This window comes from Dunckerocampus dactyliophorus, chromosome 20 (genome assembly GCF_027744805.1).
Source record: "Dunckerocampus dactyliophorus isolate RoL2022-P2 chromosome 20, RoL_Ddac_1.1, whole genome shotgun sequence".
In the NCBI taxonomy this organism is placed as follows: Eukaryota; Metazoa; Chordata; class Actinopteri; order Syngnathiformes; family Syngnathidae; genus Dunckerocampus; species Dunckerocampus dactyliophorus.
In genome coordinates this window covers 14,244,721-14,263,785 of record NC_072838.1, presented here as the reverse complement: position 1 = coordinate 14,263,785, position 19,065 = coordinate 14,244,721, and the positions used below count along the sequence as shown (strand labels likewise).

General features: G+C 41.8%; 1 protein-coding gene across 2 annotated transcripts; it reads left to right on the top strand.

Moving 5' to 3' along the window:
• Positions 1-1,639: 1,639 nt before the first annotated feature.
• lpcat1 (lysophosphatidylcholine acyltransferase 1) lies at positions 1,640-17,402 on the top strand. Of its 2 annotated transcripts, none has more exons than XM_054763748.1 (14): positions 1,640-1,874; positions 9,630-9,769; positions 9,847-10,061; positions 10,178-10,290; positions 10,374-10,434; positions 11,986-12,044; positions 12,883-12,917; positions 13,088-13,142; positions 13,213-13,295; positions 13,368-13,493; positions 14,872-15,019; positions 15,157-15,255; positions 15,322-15,463; positions 16,435-17,401. In XM_054763748.1, exons 1-14 carry the CDS (start codon positions 1,788-1,790, stop codon positions 16,566-16,568), a joined length of 1,497 nt encoding a protein of 498 aa, XP_054619723.1. In that variant the 5' UTR covers positions 1,640-1,787; the 3' UTR covers positions 16,569-17,401. The 2 variants fall into 2 exon arrangements, with proteins under 2 accessions (XP_054619723.1, XP_054619724.1); XM_054763749.1 differs by lacking the exon at positions 1,640-1,874 and adding an exon at positions 2,540-4,435 and having other exon boundaries at positions 16,435-17,402.
• Positions 17,403-19,065: the final 1,663 nt, after the last annotated feature.

Genomic DNA, 19,065 nt, shown 5'->3' with positions numbered 1-19,065 from the left:
TATTATTCGGTCATTATGATCTTGTGCGTAATTTAGTCATGCAACTACATTCATGAAATAGAAAGCGCCCGAAAATCAGCCATATCAAGCTTGGTTGTGCACGAGGCACTCGCCGGCCATTAGAACAGGTACACGGGCATAAAACATTGAGATTCAAAGCGAGCTGCATCAAAAACTCTGCTTCCATAGTAGTGTTTCTATTGTACGCGTGCCATGTAGCTAACAGGTAAGAACAATCGTGTATAAATCATATGTATTATGTGTTCATCAGTATAAACAGATAAGATATAGTAATATTGATAAGACATTGAAGCCACATATTCAAAGCCGATGGCCTCAAGCAAAGGTAGCATCAGCAGTGGTACTCGGAGAATCATTGCCTCGCAGTTCTGATTTATCATTTTTTCTTCATTATTTCAGGCCTTGACCCAATGGCATCTCACTTGTTCAAGTACCTGACAGCCTCCTTGACTCGCCAGGTGGTCCAGATGAATCAGACATCCTGGAACTATTTGCCGGCAGTCGCTTCTTTCCGATGTTTGTACAGCCTCAACACAACTCCCCGCCCTTTGTCATCAGCCAAAGGCATTCAGCCAGTCCTTTCTGTGCCACCCTTGCTGGGACAGTGTCAGCATCTTCCCTGCATCCAGCCGTCTGATGGAATGAAAACCAAGTCTGCGCTGAAGAGGCGCTGCAAAGACTGTTTTTTTGTGCGACGGAGGGGACGCTTGTTTGTGTTCTGCAAGACGAATCCGAGACACAAGCAAAGACAAGGCTGAAGTGTCATATAAGGGGAATATTGTGACATTATTTGCAATAAATTGTTATGCTGACTAGCTTTCATTTTTCCCCCCACTTTTGTTATCAGATATTCACACAATAACATTTCTTTTTTTTAATAGTGACCATTATGAAGAAACAATGCTGTCAACAAGTTCTCCATAAGGAGGCGACAAAGCACTTCGAATTTCAGTAACCATTCTTTGTTGTGGTTTACATATGGTTCAGACTGATATAGCCATGTAGAAATAGGTTTATTCCAACACATTTTGCCTACAGTATCAAATACACATGACAACACTGACAATATGCCCGAGGAGGCCTGACTGGTTTGAAACGTATTTGGCGACAAACAGAGAAAACCTGCTTGAATGTTTTTCCAAGAAAGTTAATATTTACAAATGCAGGAGCACGTTTCAGAAAGTATGTGTGGTCAGAAATTTGTTCTTATTCTCTGAAAACTGTAATAGAAGTGCAAATAATGCCTCAATCCTTTTCTGCAGATTTTGTGAATGAGTTCTGTTTGGTTTGTATTTATTTATACACTTGACCTAAATATTGCAAGGGTGCATATCATGACAATACAAAATATACGGAATTAGGCGGCCCTTGCGTTGTTAAATTAACAACGTATCAAAAGCAGTCGCGCTAGTATCGAACTTTGGATCATCGCTGCTGTAGCGAGCTTTTGTTTTTGAAACGAAACGTCAGCGTAAGTCTTGCTAACCCGCCGTTTCCTGACCAGGGCGGCATAGCGTATTGACGTCGAATTTTTAATTTTGTTCCCGGAAGTTGGGTGTGTAGGCCTGCTGCTAACTTGTAACCCGCCGCTTCCTGCTGGTTTCCAGTCAGATGAAAGACGACGCTGACACTCCCACTTCCACTCCCACTCTCTCACTCTCTCTCTCTCTCTCGCACTCTCACACACACACACACACATCACAGCCAAAACAGCGACTTTTGCAAAAGACACACAACATTTTCAACGGTTTTTAGGTCGTCCAACCATGAACTCGTCGGGCAGTCGACCATCCAGATGGGGGAGGAACCCTTTCGTCCACAATTTGAAATTAAGCGTGACAGACAAAATAACGGTAAGGCAGCTGTTTCTTTCTTGCATTAATGCTCTGGAAGTTTAAATACTTTACTTTCAAAATATTTTGCCAGTTGACACATCCTGTGATCACTTCATTACGTAGTCGTGTAGTCTATTGCAAGGATTGTGTGTTTATTATCGTGCAATGGTGTAGAATTGCACTGTATCGTTGTGAAAGTGATTATAAAAATGGTTTAAATGGTTTAGTGCACCACAACAAGCACGGAAACATCGTGAAACCACATGTTGAGCCCAAGGCTGTCTGAAGCCTTCTTTAAAGTTGTGACATACTGGTATAATTAACAATTTCATGCAATACATTTTAATAAACACATTCATGCAGTGCATTATCATAAAGAAGTTCATGCAAACTGCCCCGCCTTGCTAGTCAGCTACTTTGGAAGTGTCAGCTGAAACTTGTGGCCTCATTGTAGCTCCCAAATAGTAACAATTGGCCTATCAGGGCCCGATCAAAGCATTGACATGAAGACTTTCATGGTTCTCCTTCCATCCTAAATCAATCATAGCTGCAGACGAGCATCCATCCTTCCGTCTTCTTCTTATCCGAGAAGATCAACCTATCAATATCGATCAACTGACTTCTGCTTGGTGATTGATGGGTTAAGCTGTCATGTTGTCTTACAGACTGCATTTTTATCAAGTGCGCACTTGATTTTGTGTTATTTTCAAGCACAAAAGGCATGGAATCTTATTCTGCAGAAACTCACTTGATACTGAGTACAGACCGTTTTCATACAGCCTGAGGGCGCCCGCCTGCCTTCATACCGACCAAAACATGCAAGCACAACAGCTCCTTCATGACCCTGGCGTTTCCTCTGAGACAATTGTTTTTTGCATACTTTCATGGCAATGAAGCCGTGTTTTTGTGGTTTCTGTTTATCTCACTGTGTGATTCTCCAGTATTGGAATGTCTTTATTGGCCGCTTATCCTTACCATTTTTCCACTGGAGTTTGCAGGAGATTGTAAACAGTTGTGTTTCTGTCAGACGCCAGGGGAGCAGTCCCATAAATATAAGTTTAAGCATGTCTGTGTCGCACCTTCCGCTCCCTGCGTCTACTGTGGCAGTGTGGAGTGTTTTTCCACTTCAGACACGCGAGTGTTAAACATAAACAAACACGACTTTCTGCATGCCTTAGACTTTAAAGATACAGTGGAACTTCTGAGCTTCTATTTTTCTTCCAGTAGGAAGTAATGGAAATATAAATAATCTGTTCCAGGGTCAAACTGCTGCCATTATATTGCATTTATTAACTGTACAGGCAATGTTTTAGGTAACATTTTAATAGTCTTAACAAAAATAAGACAACGAGTCTTAATATGAAGATAAATAAAACACCCCTTTCTAAGCTACTCACTTCTCTTACACAAGTGTAAAAAGAAGCTAACCATCATCTGATGCAAAAAAACAGACCATAACATTGCCTTAACTTTCATCAAGTGTTTATATTCATTTTCTCTTCTTACGCTCTTCTTATCAGAGCGTGTTTTGGGCCCTATGATCTCTGTGTTCACGGAATCGCGGAATTGGCCAATAAAAACGGAATTCACTGTTTAACTGCGGAATCTCGCGGAATTTGACGTAATGTAAATGAAACGCTGTCCTCGAGAGGAGAAGGAAGTGTTTCCCCGGCGGGCTGCTCAATTGTGGCGGAATCTCATCGCAAACAATAACCCGCACCGTCCCGAACTAAACATATCACAATGGCGACCGCTTTAATGTAAGCGAAAGTTTTACCGACGTCATGCAAGGTCTGAGTGAAAGAAGACGAGAGGCACGTTTACCCTTGCACCCAGCTTGTCTTAACCGTCAACAGACATTCTCAACACACACAACACACTTCCTGCCTTCAAAATAGGAGCGCTGTTTGCCACACCTTGTCTAATTGTGTGAACAAAAAAAAAACAAAGAAAAAGCAAAAACACAGAGTTAATTCTTTGAAGTTTGTGAGATAGGCTAAAGTCTTGTGAGATTTGCTGTCACATGTCGTCATCCATGATGGCGGTCTGTCTTTTTGAATAATTGTTGTAAAAAATGCCAAAGAAAACCCAAACGCACAAGTCACTTTGATGCGCGACACCTACGTCACTTCCTCCTTTCGCACATTTTTTACAACAGCGCTTTTGCGACGTCACATGCTGTGGTATTTATTATTTTTTACATTTATGAACATAAATGGTCAATAACCATCCATCCATCCATTTTCTATGCCGCTTCTCCTCATTAGGGTCACGGAGGCACGGATCCCAGCTGACTTGGGGCGACAGGCGGGGTACACCCTGGACTGGTCGCACAACACATATAGACAAACAACCATTCACATTCACATTCAAATCTGTGGACAATTTAGAGTCTCCAATTAACCTAACGTGCATGTTTTTGGAATGTGGGAGGAAACTGGAGTACCCGGAGAAAATCCACACACGCACGGGGAGAACATGCAAACTCCACACAGAAAATGCCGGAGGGAGAATCGAACCCAGGTCTTCCCGATCTCCAGACTGTGATTGTGTGGCCAACATGCTAATCACTAGACCAGGTCAATAACCATACTTCATATATTTGATATATTGGGGGGTTATCTTATCAGTGACTATCAATAGTTAGCATGTGGATGTTTCTATCGTCTTTATGCACAAAGACTGAGCTACGTAAAAACTTACGCAATGCACTTAGCGCATGCGCAGTTGTGCCGCAGACGTAAAAGTCATATCCGATTACATATAGTATAGTATGCATGAACAAGTACAATTAAACAACACATAAAATGCAGTGATAGTGAAAGTGCAATGATGGATTCATGTAGAGGATTCAGCTATGGAACCAAGAAAAGACGGCTTATAATTTATCCACTTGCACCATGGATATGATATAAGAAAAAAAAAAAAAAGATCGATTATGTTGTCATTTCTCGACCCTTTTTTTGGAAGTGAGGGGCTGTGACGTCTGTTGCACATGCGTAGAATAAATCTTGGTGCCCGACGTTTGACAGATGACGTAGGTTTCACATGCATAGTAGTACAAACTGGCTTGTCCAACATGTCCAAATAGGTTGGCCAGATGTGGACGTGTTCTGCTCATGCGTAGAACCGATTGCATTTCCGGTACGGATTACGTAATGACAGCACTATATCTTTTAAATAAATGAATTGTCGCAAGGAAGCCACAAAAAAAAGCAAAGAAAAAGCAAAACGGGAGTAATCCTTTGACACATATCACGCATGACGGCAGCTTCATTTTGGGTTTGTGGAAATCTAGAGCCACAGTGTTTCGAATGGTGCGACAAAAAGTCAAAAAACAAGCGAGACACAAGCCGTTAAGCTGTTGATGCTCGCTCACAGGAGTTGATGACTGCTCATATTTTTGTACAAATGTTGCAAAAAATCAAAAGAAAAAGCAAAACAGATGGCGCTCAACCTTTGATTTTTCATTTACGGACATCTGACATGACTTCATCCATGATGGTGGTCCATCTTTTTGAATAAATAGTGTGAAAATATTTAGAAGATAGCCAAAGAAAAAGCAAAACTCTGATCCAGAATGAACCTGTATGGAGCCGAGAAAGAAATCTTTACACTAACACCAAAGGAAAACGCACACTTTGTGATACACACGCACATTCATCTACTAGTAACTTTTTTTTTTACTCTTATTTGACGCTGCATTTGCAGTCCATGCAGGTGAGGAAGTGACACAGACAGTAGAACTAGTCCCAGCTGAGTCACACATTTCTGAGCAGTGACTCCGATGCATGCTCCAGAGCTGTGATGCCCACGGACTCATCACATTCCCATCACGTGTTCTCGGCAACACCTGGGACAAATATTTGATATCAGATGCAGCTTTCAGGTGAGCCGTGACCTTGGGCTGATAGATCCTATCACACATTTGTTCTTCTAAGCATGCCTTTATGGATCGGACGTTGTACACTGCAGCAGAAAAAAAAAGTCTTCCCCAAAGTTGGAAGCATGGAATTTTGATCCACGCTGGTGGAAAACCTCACCAAACAATGCGTAATTGTTGTAAAGCTGTCTGGATATGATCTACCTTTCCTTATTCCTCTGCTGTGTACAAGTGGAGGTGAAGGTATATGTCAGAGGTTGGCCCCTGCCTGTATAGTGCCTCTGATGCAGCTGGCCGACATGTTTTTACGTGCGGAAGACAGCAGGAATGTTGAAATGTATTGTATTGCTGCTGGCATGTACTGTACTATGTGTGTTTTTGTGAGTGATCAAAGTGAGTACATGAATACAACAGAAAATACGACTTTTCACACTACACAGCCTGTAAAAATCTGCAGCGTAGACATACTTTTGTTTCCAATACGTCCTCAGTGGAGTTTTAGCTCGGATTTCCTGAAAATACCTGTTTTATTGGTTTCAAGGTTTTAATGGTGCTTGCAGTGACTTTCACAACCAATACTTTAGCTGCCTTCCTGTTATGTGAATAGACCTTTACAGTAATATAGCAAAATAAGCACACACACACACACACACACACATAAAGTAAAATAAGCATGCACACACACACACACATATGCATGGCATATGTCTATGTGTAAACAAGAAGGGGTAAGGTGAATTAAGCTCTGCTTCTTACTACTTTTTGGACATGTTGAGCTGTGGTAATTTAATTTAATGGACCCTTGTTGAGCATTTTCCATATAAACCGTGACCAGTATATATGTACAGTATATAACGTAACATAAATTAACTTAAATTATACTCTGATGAACTAAATTTGTTTCCGTCATTATATTAGTCCAAACAAATGTGCCTTCAGTTGTCCCAGGCATTAAAATGGATCCATAAACTGAAGAAACAAGGGTGGTCTCATCATTTTTTCCACGACTATACAGTATATAAATCTACCAAATATATTTAATGTAACATCTATACTCTATAAATGTTTTAAACACATCAGTACAAAAGTAGTTATGTTTCTAATTATATATTATATAATGAACACACAACACTGAACATATATAATATGTGAATGAAAGTACATAACTATATTACACATATCATTGAACTTCTGTATAAATATAATATTGAGTTTTGTTGTATTCTTTTTTTAAATACATAAATATAATTTATTGTATATAATTAACACATACATATCTAACTTTTTAACTTCTGTATAAACGTAATGTTCTTAATTTTTGTTGTTTTAAATACAAAAAAAATTAAACAATATCATATTTGGCATTGCCATAATTTTTATATATTTTTTTTCTTGTTACATTTTTATCTATCTCAAGTTGTTGACTTACATATTTCACGTTCACTTGATGAGCTCACAGCTTTTAAGCGTACTCTGTCGTGACAACAGTCCTGATATTTGATATTCTTGGGAAAACAATAATTTCACTACTGTTTTAATTTCTGTTCATTTAAAACAGACAACTGACACACAGTTTTGCTGACATTGCAATTAGCGGATCAATTTATCCATCAATTAAAATATACATGTAAATTGATCTGAATTAGCTAGCGTGATGCAGAAATATAAAATAATTAATAAATCCTCTGCTTAAATATTGTCTTGCAGCACTGCAAAACCTTTACACGGTAGGTAGACCAGTTGACGCAAGCCTGGCCTTGCAGAGTGGAGCCGCCATTGTTGTTGGATGAAGCGCAGCCTCCATAAAACACGAGAAACTGCTCTCCCCTCTGCCCTCATTGTCATACCCCCTCCTGAGAAAATGTCAGAGGATCCTCCCAGATGGATTTGTGAAGCTCTGATGAACAAACCGAGCGGGGGTTGTTTAGGCAGGAAGAAGAATTAGAGCATCATAAATCAGCCTCATCACTGTTTATTTATTAATACAGCCCTGCAGCGTGCACCTGGGCTTCTCCGCAGAGACATGGAGCAGGAAGGGATGGGCGGGCAAGATGATTCCCCAGGGAGGTGACAAAATGCACAACAATGCAAAGCAGGGGAAAGAGAGTTGAAGGCAGAAAGGCTTAATAAAACGAAAGCGCATCTGAGGAGCAAGCAGACACGGTCAGCGTGGGATTGATAGATGGGAGAGAAACTCCTCCGAGATGAGAGATTACTGTAAAGCAGGCCAGGAGGTCGACACGGGGTGGCTTCGGATGAAGAGATCGAAGAGATGCCGTGGCAAGGAGGGGTTTAGAATGTCATCTGTGTGAATTTACATAGCCGACCGTGACCCCTGTGACACTAAAGCGCACACAAACGCCACATGTCAGAACACGGCGAGGGAACAGTCATCCAATTCACGTCAGCTCACTTATTTGTCATCTTGATTTGTACCCTCGTTGACGTCGGCATGATGACTTGTACCATACGACCAGAGGGTGGCTTTCCCCTTGCATAATGTTTTTAAAGTGGATTCTAACGCAATCGCCTCTAAATTATTCATTTATCTAAATTATTGCAACCCAAGCTGGTAAAATATGTCTTAACAGACATTTTTTTTACATGTTTAGAATAGTCTTTTGTTGGTTTGTATCGTATTGTTTTTTTTATGCCGATGATGCGAGGGAGTGACGACGTCGTTCTCCACACAAACTCAGTGTGTCCGCGGTTTCACCTTCGGATTCTGACTATGCTCTTTGCAATGGCTGTATAGCACTGCGAGGTGGGAGTAAGGCATTTTCAATACTTGTAATCCGATATCACACCCCAGGAAGAATCACTCGAAGTTTCAGGCAGCGACAGTACCTGCAGCACAATCAGAAGCGACCGAAGACGTGCTGATAATGTGACGGATTCTGTCAGTCCAGACGTTCATGCTTTGCACTTTGTTCTGATACGGATGATAGTGCAACATAGAAATTGGATCTTTAGTTGTGACTAACCTAACTTCCATTGCAAATTGCAGTATTTGTCTGTTTGTCTTATTTGTCTTGTCTCACTGTATTGTACAAACAGTATTTATTTGTGAAAGGCATCCAGTGGCATTACAGTAAAAGACGCATCATGTGTTCATTATTATTATTTATTGATTATCTTTCCTTCAAGAGAAGAGATGCTGCCGGTATTAGTTCGGTATCGGTATTGGCAATGAAGTGCTGGACAATGATGGTATGTTGGATATCGATAAGAAACTATCATTTGTTGTATTTACATTAACATACTGTAAACTTACCTACATTTTCTGTACCGCTTGTCCTCACTAGGGTCGTGGGTATGCTGGAGCCTATCCCAGCTATCTTTAGACGAGAGGCGGGTTGCACCCTGGACTGGTCACCAGCCAATCGCAGAGCAGATAAAGACAAACAACCATTCACACTCACATTAACATCTACGGACGATTTAGAGACTTACCTCCAATTAACACCTCTCTTAAATGAACCGCTGCGTCTGTTATAGCCGTCGGATGAATGTTCTACAGAATACATTAGTGCCGACACAACAAACATTGCACTCCACAAGATGGAAGTAGCTGCATTTGAAGCGTCATGAGAGGTCAGCGTCCAGCAGCTTCATCTATCTTCCACTTACAACGACGTTTTAATGCAGGCTGAGAAGTTTCGTCTGCTGCCGCAATTACATCATTGGTTCTGTTGCTGCTGTGTTGTACAATATACTTGTTAATAAGTGACCATTTGGTCAAAGAGATCCATCCTTTTCACTTTCTCATACACTCCAAATCATTATTACAGTTTTAATTGCTGTTAGGTGGCTATTTGCGGTTTAAGTGAAGAAACGTCCCGACTATCATCAGAACATTTACGGAATGCCGTCTCTCGTTCTCTGCCTAGATTGGACTGATGTCTGTTACAGTGTTTCCAGTGCGACTACTCATGGTGTCCTTCCTCATGCTGCTAGCGTGGCCCTTCGCCTTCGTGGCCTCGCTGGGACGCTCCGAGTTTGTGGTTGAGTCGCAGTCATGGTGGAGATGGTGTGTGTGTGTTTGAACATTTAGTCACTTTGCCGCGTTTGCTTTCTGACTGCTTGTATGCTGCTTGCCTTTTCCAGTTTCGTAGACCTAGCCCTGCGTGTCATCATGCGAGCCATGTGGTTCTGTGGAGGCTTCCATTGGATTAAAGTGAAAGGGGAACAGGCGGCGCCTTCCGAGGCCCCCATCCTCACCGTGGCGCCACACTCCACCTACTTTGACGCTATCCCAGTCACCTTCACCATGTGCTCCATTGTTGCCAAACTGGAGAGTAGTAGTATTCCCGTCTGGGGAAGTGAGTATAATACTTTATGCCCAACGGCCTAACTTCTCTCCAGCAATTAGATTGCGCCATATTTAATTAAGCGTGCAGGATTTGGTGCGTTACAATCAATTATTTTTGCTCCCCAGCTTTGATGAAGTACATCAGACCAGTGTTTGTGTTCCGCTCGGATCACGACTCTAGGAGACAAACTGTTGAGGAGATCAAGAGGAGAGTGCAGTCCGGAGGGGAGTGGCCTCAGGTGAGGCATTCATTTAACTTTATTCAAGTTTGTGTTGTATGAAGGATTTGAAATACAGTACTTGTATGTTGTGCTCTACCTAGATCATGATATTTCCAGAGGGCACTTGCACAAACAGGTCGAGCCTCATCTTATTCAAGGCTGGTATGTACGCAATTGAAAAGATTATGTATTTTTTTAATCATTATATTTGTCACTATGTTTAAGCCTTTCAGCAGGCAAGGAACTACAATAGTGCTACTACTACTATAAAATATAGTGGATTACATTTGCTTATTTTTGTGACTTACTTCCTTTCCCAAAATATTATTGTCATTATTACTGATAAGGAATATGAACTTTTACTTATTGTGTGAATGCTGGCAAGCATTCAGCATAACGCTTATTTTGGGAGCAAAATGCAAATGAAAGGGTTGAAAAACACAGTCGCACGTGTGCTCCCTTTTTAGTTTTCCAACTTGCACACTCTATTTCTAGGCGCAAATGCGAGTGAAACAGCCGCTTCTTCATTTGAGCCATCAGCTGTTTCCTCGTGGTCTGTTTCCCTTCTTGTTCAGGCTGGATGGGTGGAGTCACGTGACTACACACGCCGTACCTCGTCTTAAAGGGGAATGAACATAGCATACCAGCACACACGGGCAAAACAGACAAAAAAGACTTATTTTCTTTTTATTAAATTATGTCAAAATGACGTCGGTTATTGTAGTAAATTTTGGTAACGTTACATTTTCAGTTTATCGGCCACACACGATAACGCAGTGTAACCCAGCATTATCCACGATAAGGACAGGACGACGGAGCGTTGTACACGATAATGTAGCGTTATACACGATAATGCAGCGTTATACACGATAATGCAGCATTATACATGATAACGCAGCATTATACACGATAACGCAGTGTTATACATGATAACGCAGCATTATACATGATAATGCCACGTTATACAGCATAACGCAGCGTTATACAAGTACACGATAACTCAGCCTAATATACGATAACGCAGCATCATACAGGATAACGCAGCGTCATACAGTATAACGCAGTGTTACACAGGATAAAGCAGTATAATACACAATAACGCAGCGTTATACACAATAACTCAGCGAGTGTTATACAGCATAACGAACCCGCAACCTTCAGGTTGGGAGACGACCACTCTACCACCTGAGCCATGCCGCTATATAATAATATCAAAATAATAAGTCACAAAAGTTATTAAAAGTGATCCAAAAAGTTATATAAAGGAATTAAAATAATCTTATGCACTAATAATGTATCTTCCATGATAGTAATATGAATTTTCATAATAAAAAATCACAAAAATAAATACCGGTGAACATTTTTGATAAGGGCATAACAGTTTTGTCTGTTAGGGCAATAAAACCAATAATAACCGTCTTTCACCAAATAATCTGCAAATGTCATGCAGTTTATGCGTGTTGTGTGTTACTAAAGGTCCCTCCAACAACAGCACTTCTAACGTGCATATTGTAATCCCCCCACATCCTGTGTCTCACCATGTTTTGCTGTGAGCCATTGTCCCATTCCTGCTCTGTCTAATCCTCATTTCTTCCAGTCTGTAATTCTATTCTGTCGTGTATATCGTTCACACTGTGTGTGTTGTTTCTGTGTGTAGTCAAATAGTAGGGGGATTACTTCCACTTTCCATCGTCATCCTCTTTTCTTCCTCAGGTGCCTTCATCCCAGGATTCCCAGTACAACCAGTAGTGTTGCGGTACCCAAACAAACTGGTAAACATAGTATTTTCGCACTTTTGGACCATGGTTAAATTTAGCTTGATACCCCACACACACCTGTGATGGTATCTATTTCCCGCATGTTTGAATGTGTTCCTCTTTTCCTGAATGACTTCATGTTCTGGTTGGATGATATTTCATCCTCCCCCTTTCTTGCTTTAGCTCTCTCTCACGAACACACACAAATACACACACAGGTGTCATGTCTCTACGTACCATTCCGCAATGAAATATACATGTCTTAATATCTAAACATTTGTGTTGTTTCCCCCATAATGACATTATGAGGATGTTTGTTGATATGTGCCCTGCAACTGGCTGGCGACCAGTCCAGGGTGTACCCCGCCTCTCGCCCGAAGTCAGCTGGATAGGCTCCAGCATCCCCCCGCAACCCTAGTGAGGATAAGCGCCATAGAAAATGGATGGATGGATAATATAGTGTATATCATAACACTTATGTGAATATTTTAACCTTCCAGTAGCTGTTTGCGCTTGAGGGGACAAAGGCCGAAAAGGCCTGCAACAGCCCCGACTATGTACTGTAAAGTGAAAGCATATAATATATATTTTTACATTTTTGGTTTGACATTAAGAACCTCTTCAGGGTTCATCTTCAGTCTTATTTGATCAAGTTATGTATGTTCATTTAAGCATTCTGGGCCCAATAAGGGCTGCTTTGTAATTTGAGATCAATGTGAACCCCCTACCCCCTCCTGTCGAGACCCCCCTCCATTAAAACGACCCATGCACACAAAAGCAGCACAGTTGTATTTTGCAAAAGAACCAAAAACAAAGCATACTCATGTTCCTTTTCTCCACTTCCTTTCCGCAGGATACGACTTCATGGACGTGGCGAGGACCCGGCGCGTAAGTCTAATACATCCATACAAACTACTTCCTGCTGGCACCTCTGCTGGTCAAACAGCACTAAAAAAGAATTTGACATTGTGTCATTGACCCTGTGTTGACCTCCAGCGACCAGCTGTTATCATCCTGTATTTGTATGCTCGTATAAAGCCTCACTTCCTGCCTTCCAGGTTCAAGATCCTTTGGCTCACTCTGTGCCAGCCTCATAATTCTATGGAGGTAGAGGTGAGTGTTTTAGACGAGCGTGCAATAGATAATGGCATGTTTAATTGAAGCTGGTGTTGTCTTTCCATAGTACCTGCCTGTTTATACTCCATCTGATGAGGAGAAGGAAAATCCAAGTCTGTTTGCCAGTAATGTCAGAAAAATCATGGCAAAGTGAGTGCATGAGCGCATTTTAATCGTGTTTTTGATCACCCGCTATACTAACTTTCCTCTTTTTCTCCACAGAGCGTTGGAGTTGCCGCTCACGGATCTGTCCTTCGAGGACCGAGAGGTCAGCTTTGCACAGGGGCCCCTGCGTGCCTACAACCCCAGCAGCCTGCTGGAGTTTAACCACCTGGTGCGCCGCTTGGGGTAAGTAGGGTGTCCGTGGAAGCAAAGGGGTGTTTAACCTATGGTGCTGTACATTCATGGTGGCGAAACACTGACACCTACTGGTACCATGAGAGAAACACAGATCCAAGACGACTGGAAATTTTAAGGTCGAATACAATCCATCCATCCATTTTCAATATTATATATTTTATATATATTTTCAATTAGGGTCGCAGGGGTATGCCAGAGCCTATCCCAGCTGACTTCGGGCGAGAGGAGGAGTACACCCGGGACTGGTTGCCAGCCAATCACAGGGCACATATAGACAAACAAGCATTCATACTCACATTCATACCTATGGACAATTTAGAGTCGCCAATTAACCTAACATGCATGTTTTTGGAATGTGGGAGGAAATGAACACAAATAAATTCAATCAAATCTGGTCATCATGTTATAGAAAAAAATAAAATGATTGGTTTCAGGGTGAAACTGTTGTACAAGTGTAAACATTAGTTAACCGCTGTTGATTGTAAAATGTAAAAACATCTAACATGTGATGACACACATTGGGATGCTAGACTCTGGGACACCACCAGAGTTGTACTATTTTTGTTGTATATAATCCACTAAAAGCTCATCATTCGATGCTTGCACAGACATCATGGCAATTTGGCCCCAAAATTTTGATTGGACAGTCGTCCCTCGTTTGGTTCATTGGTTCCAGACCCGAACTCAATAAATGAATTTCCGCAAAGTAGGATTCAATGTTAATAAATAGAATTTTTCATAGTTAGAGCATAGAAAACCTGTTTATGACTTTCTAAATGTGGTTTTAACATTATTAGAGCACTGTAGGCATGAAATTATAGTCACCTTAAGCCAGACTATGGGATCACTGCAGGGACAACAGACTGCCACCGCTAGCATAGCAAGCTACCAAGCTAACTAGTTAGCCTCTCCAACTGACTTATTATAAGCTTACAAAAGTGTTTCAAACGGAGTGAGGGACGTCGGCTGGGCTCTGCTGCCTCAGTAGCCAGTCTCCATGCAGGGTGAAAGGTAATGTAGTCTAACGTCATGTCTCATAACATTACTGATGTCTAGTGACCAGAATACTACAGATAATTTCAATATTTTTGACTAATAAATAGGTAGGCCATAGTCAACCATGAAACAGCGATCATTTATGAATTATTTTTTTAAAACACCATTTTAGCGAGGTGCCACTATATTCCAAATTCTACAACCTGAGGGGCATTTATAATCATTTATAATCATTTACCTGCTGTTTGTTTTGCTTCATTTGAGCGCAACTGTAACTGACCCAAGTGTAAATAAAAAAGGGATTGTGAGGTTTCACGTGCTTACCAACCGCTGATGATTTAGCTCTCCTGTGTTCTCCGGGTAACTACAGGCTTAAGACCACAGAGAGCTTGTTAAAGGAGCAGGTCAGCAGAGTCAGGAAGCTGCGGGAACATCAGCTCAGTTTGGAGGACTTGGCCCTCTTCGTCCACGTGCCTGTTTCAGTTACACTCAAGCAAGTCCACAGCCTCTTCGGCCAGGTAATAAATTGTTTTAGCTGTGGAAAACTCTTGAAGGGCTCCCTCTAGTGGGCACTTGACGCACCAACCAGTAAAGTTTGCGTACAATGTGCATACAAGAATCCAATTAGTTCTTTTTTTTGTTATATTTTGTCCAGAACGAAGAAGGACAGATAGACATCAGACACTATGTTATTGCCTTGTCTACTATTCACCGACCATCAAGAGCAATGGAGACCCTCAAGATGGCCTTCCAGGTAAAGCACAATGAAAAACTGCTTTTTTAAAGTGCATTAATACTAAGAGCTTTCACTGCTGCGCAGATGTACGAGAATGAGGACAGCGGCCACGTCCACGAGCATGAACTCGCCGCCATGTTAGAAATAATGTTGGGGGTGAAAGAAGTGGAGCTCTCCATGGTGTTTATGTCGCTCGACGGGCCAGACACTGGCAAGATCACATATGGTACGAAATGTTTTCAAATGAATTTGTTTAAAATGCATTTGTTTTACACATGCTTAATTAGTTACATAAAGGTACCGTCACCTTTACACTGGCACAATTCAACAAAGAATAGGGAATGTGTAGCAATAGATACAATAGATGCTTATGCAAAAAGGAAAATGAAGACTGTGAAAGGAAAAAAGGGTTAAAAAGTTAAAATACAATAAAATAATCTCTATTGTATGTCTGTTATTGTATTTACTACTGCTACCAGTAGAGGGTGTTGTATACTCATGTTGAAGACGTGTGCAGCTCCACCGTGTGTTTACGTGCCTGTACGAGCATTTTAGGAACCCACAGTAGACAATAGCCAGCTACATTTAGAGCCACAACAGTCCTTATTGGCTAAGGGACAACCTGCCCATTGTGCTCTGCGTCCTGATTGGCTGTAGACCATTGTCGATCAATCTCCTTCGTGCCTTCGCTAGCTAACTGCGTGAGCTGCTTGCCAATAAACAATGGAAGAAGAAGAAGAAGCTAACCGGCTAAAGGAATCGTCGGTTCAAGGAGTAGGACAAGGAGGAGGAGGACGGCAGGAGCGATATGTTTTAACAAGGGTACAAAAACGCTACAGCAACGGCAGGACGAAGCACGGTCACGCTTGAGTCACTTAATAATTTATTGTATCCAACCTAGCAGATTGATTAAAATTCAAACGAAATTTGAACTTTGAGAGTGTTTAAACTGTGAGAAAATGTTCATGCCTGTCTGAGAAAAGTGTATAAAATGTATCGTGAGGGTTTTACAGCCTTAAAACATATATAATAACTGTAAACAAATAAAGTTGGCTACTTGGCGGATTTCACTTATTGCGGGCTATTTTGGGATCCTATCCCCTGCGATAAATGAGGGAACACTGCACATTCAAAAGAAACAAATAACTTTTAGTGCCAAATTGATCACATTTCTGACCTTTGCTCCCTTTTGTCCAGATGAACTTCGCTGTTTCATAGCAGAGCATCCACGCTTCGTCCAGGACTACCTTGATTTTAAAGACCACCCTCGCCATTTCTGTGTCCGCCCGCGTAACACTTGCAATGGACAGACCTGCGACAAAGACAACTGAGGGTTGGACTTGAGAGGCTCCCTTTTCTCTCACCACATTTCTATTTATTCATCTCTTTTTCTGGGGCAACAGCCACTTCTGTGCCTTTAAAGCAGGTAGAGGGTTGAATGCTGAACCTAACAGAAGTGATGGGAATGCGATCTAAGATCTGCCTTACAAATCTATGACTATTTTACGACACTTGTGTAAATCCTTAAATGTTCCAGCATACGAGGGTTCTGCCTCGTGGGATGCGGGAGCTTCATAAAGCATAAGAAACTGACATTTTTTTTTTTTTGGTACTTTGCCATTTTTTCTGACTTTTCTTATCATTTTCAGCCCATAGACACACATTCAACAAATAAACATTCACTTAAACACCAAATTTGTTCAAGGAATTAATCATGTGCGCCTAAACTGTCCTTCAAACACTGCAAAATACTTTTTAAGCGGTTGAACCTCGATTCAGATGCAAAACAATGCAATGATTTGCATCTTGACACAAGTCAAATAAATACATTCTACTTGTTTTTATTTATAACAAAAAGAGCTTAATAATTGCCAACTTGTTTTTGCATCATTTTCACTTTTAAGTTTTGAGTATTTGAGTCCACATGGTGGCGCCAGCTCCCTAAATCACACGAGACGCACCACTGCCCACCTGATGGACAGGAAAAGCATTACCTCATCCCCTTCCTTTCATTCCTCCAGGTAAAAATAGACAGATTAAGCCTTGGCTTTGATGAGAGAAGCCTACAGAGGAGGTGTGGAAGCTGGTGAGAAAGCGCGAGAGAGACTAAATGGATCGTTCTGCTCCAAATCCAATTCCTAATAGCTGCAGGGAGGGTGGGTGGGAGGTAGGAGGGAGAGGAAAACATAGTCAAAAGTAAGGCGAGGGAGTGGGAACGCGAGGGGAGGGGTGTTTGAGATATCACGTCGAACAATTAAGACCTGCCTTGAGGGCCCTAAAGAAGACGCTTTGATGAGAACATATAAATTGCTCAGTGAGCAGCGCCTCTGTGGAGGCTCCCTCAGATACTCCTGCCTCAAAGGAACCTGCAATAAAAGACCACGCCTGCAGCCCAACAAGGCTGGAATGTGTTCACAGTATTTCATCTCTCCACTGTGGCCATGCAGTAAACAAACCTGAGGCCTGCGAGGTCAAAGGTGGCACAGCTGACTCATTTTACTGAGTGTAATGTAGTGTCCTAACACTAAATATGGTGATGGCCCGTATAAAACAGACAGCTATGATAAATAGTGTGTGTATACAGTAGCTGTTAGGGAGGGTGTCGTCAGGTACCAAGCCAACAAGACTCTTCAACACAAAATCTGGTTTGGGATTGGAACTGCAGTTGGTGCACCCTTCATGTTTTACCAACCATGTAACACACTCCTGGTCAAAATTTTACGACCAGTCAAATTCAGGTATTCCCACTGTAATGATCTCTTGATGGCAAAGGCAAAAAGGCTTTCTCTCTTGGAACGCGGTAGGATTGTTGAGCTCATAAGCCAGGCCTGGTGCAGCGCGCCATTGCTGCTAACAGTCATTTTAAACGTCTTAAACGATCCTGAGGGTTATGGAACAAAAAAGTCAGTGGTAGACCAAAAAAATGTCACCAGCCCTGAGCCGGAGGATCCGATTGGCTGTCCGTAAAGACACGGGAAGATCCTCAGCCCAAATGAAGGTTGTTACTGGTGCCGAGTGCAGTCCAATAACCATCAGACGGCATCTGCGAGAGATGGGTTTTAAGAAAAAAAACGTCTTCAAAGGCCTCGTCTTCTTCAATGCCACAAAATTGACCGTCTGGAAGAAAGTTTTATTCTATGATGAGAAAAAATTTCACCTTTACGGACCTGATGGCTCCCAACGTTACTGGCATGACAAGGAGATCCCAACTAAGATGTTTTCCACACGGCACAGTGGTGGCGCCATCATGGTGCAACGCAGCAATGGAGCTTCAGGTTGTGCATGGGCGTCAAATGGCGAGTGACTATGTGGAGATGTTGCAGGGGCCATCCCTCATGACCGAAGGCCCTCGTCTGTGTGGCAACAGGACAAAACTGCAGTTCACAAAGGAATAACGTCCCTCTTTTGGACCATCCGATCTAATGTCCAATCTAAATCCAGTTGAGAACATTTGAGGATGGATGGCAAGGGAAGTTTACAAAAGTGGACATCAGTTCCAGACAGAAACACTGGCACTGGCATCAAGCATTCCCAGACCAATTTTGGAGGTGGTGAACAAGAAGGGTGCAGCTACTCACTACTGAGTCTTTTATTTTGAAAATGTTATCTCTATTGTAGGGGGGTGTTCACTTTTTTTTTTAGACTAAAGTCTTAAACTCTTGATAACTGATGAACAGCCTATTTCAGTTGAATGGTTGTTTGCAATAAACTGCTTACTCAAAATGTTTTTGTCTCGCTCCCATTTTGTCTTTTTGCATTTTGAAGCTCTACGCAGAACCTCCTTAAGCTCCAACAGTGCAAGGAGTGTATATTCCAAAGGGATAATAC

Bases quoted from the DNA above. Each gene is read 5' to 3' on its own strand.
- lpcat1 (XM_054763748.1), top strand. From the start codon at position 1,788: ATGAACTCGTCGGGCAGTCGACCATCCAGATGGGGGAGGAACCCTTTC. The intron at 13,296-13,367 runs GTGAGTGCATGA...TTTTCTCCACAG, and splicing joins GTCAGAAAAATCATGGCAAA to AGCGTTGGAGTTGCCGCTCA. The intron at 15,464-16,434 runs GTACGAAATGTT...CCTTTTGTCCAG, and splicing joins CACTGGCAAGATCACATATG to ATGAACTTCGCTGTTTCATA.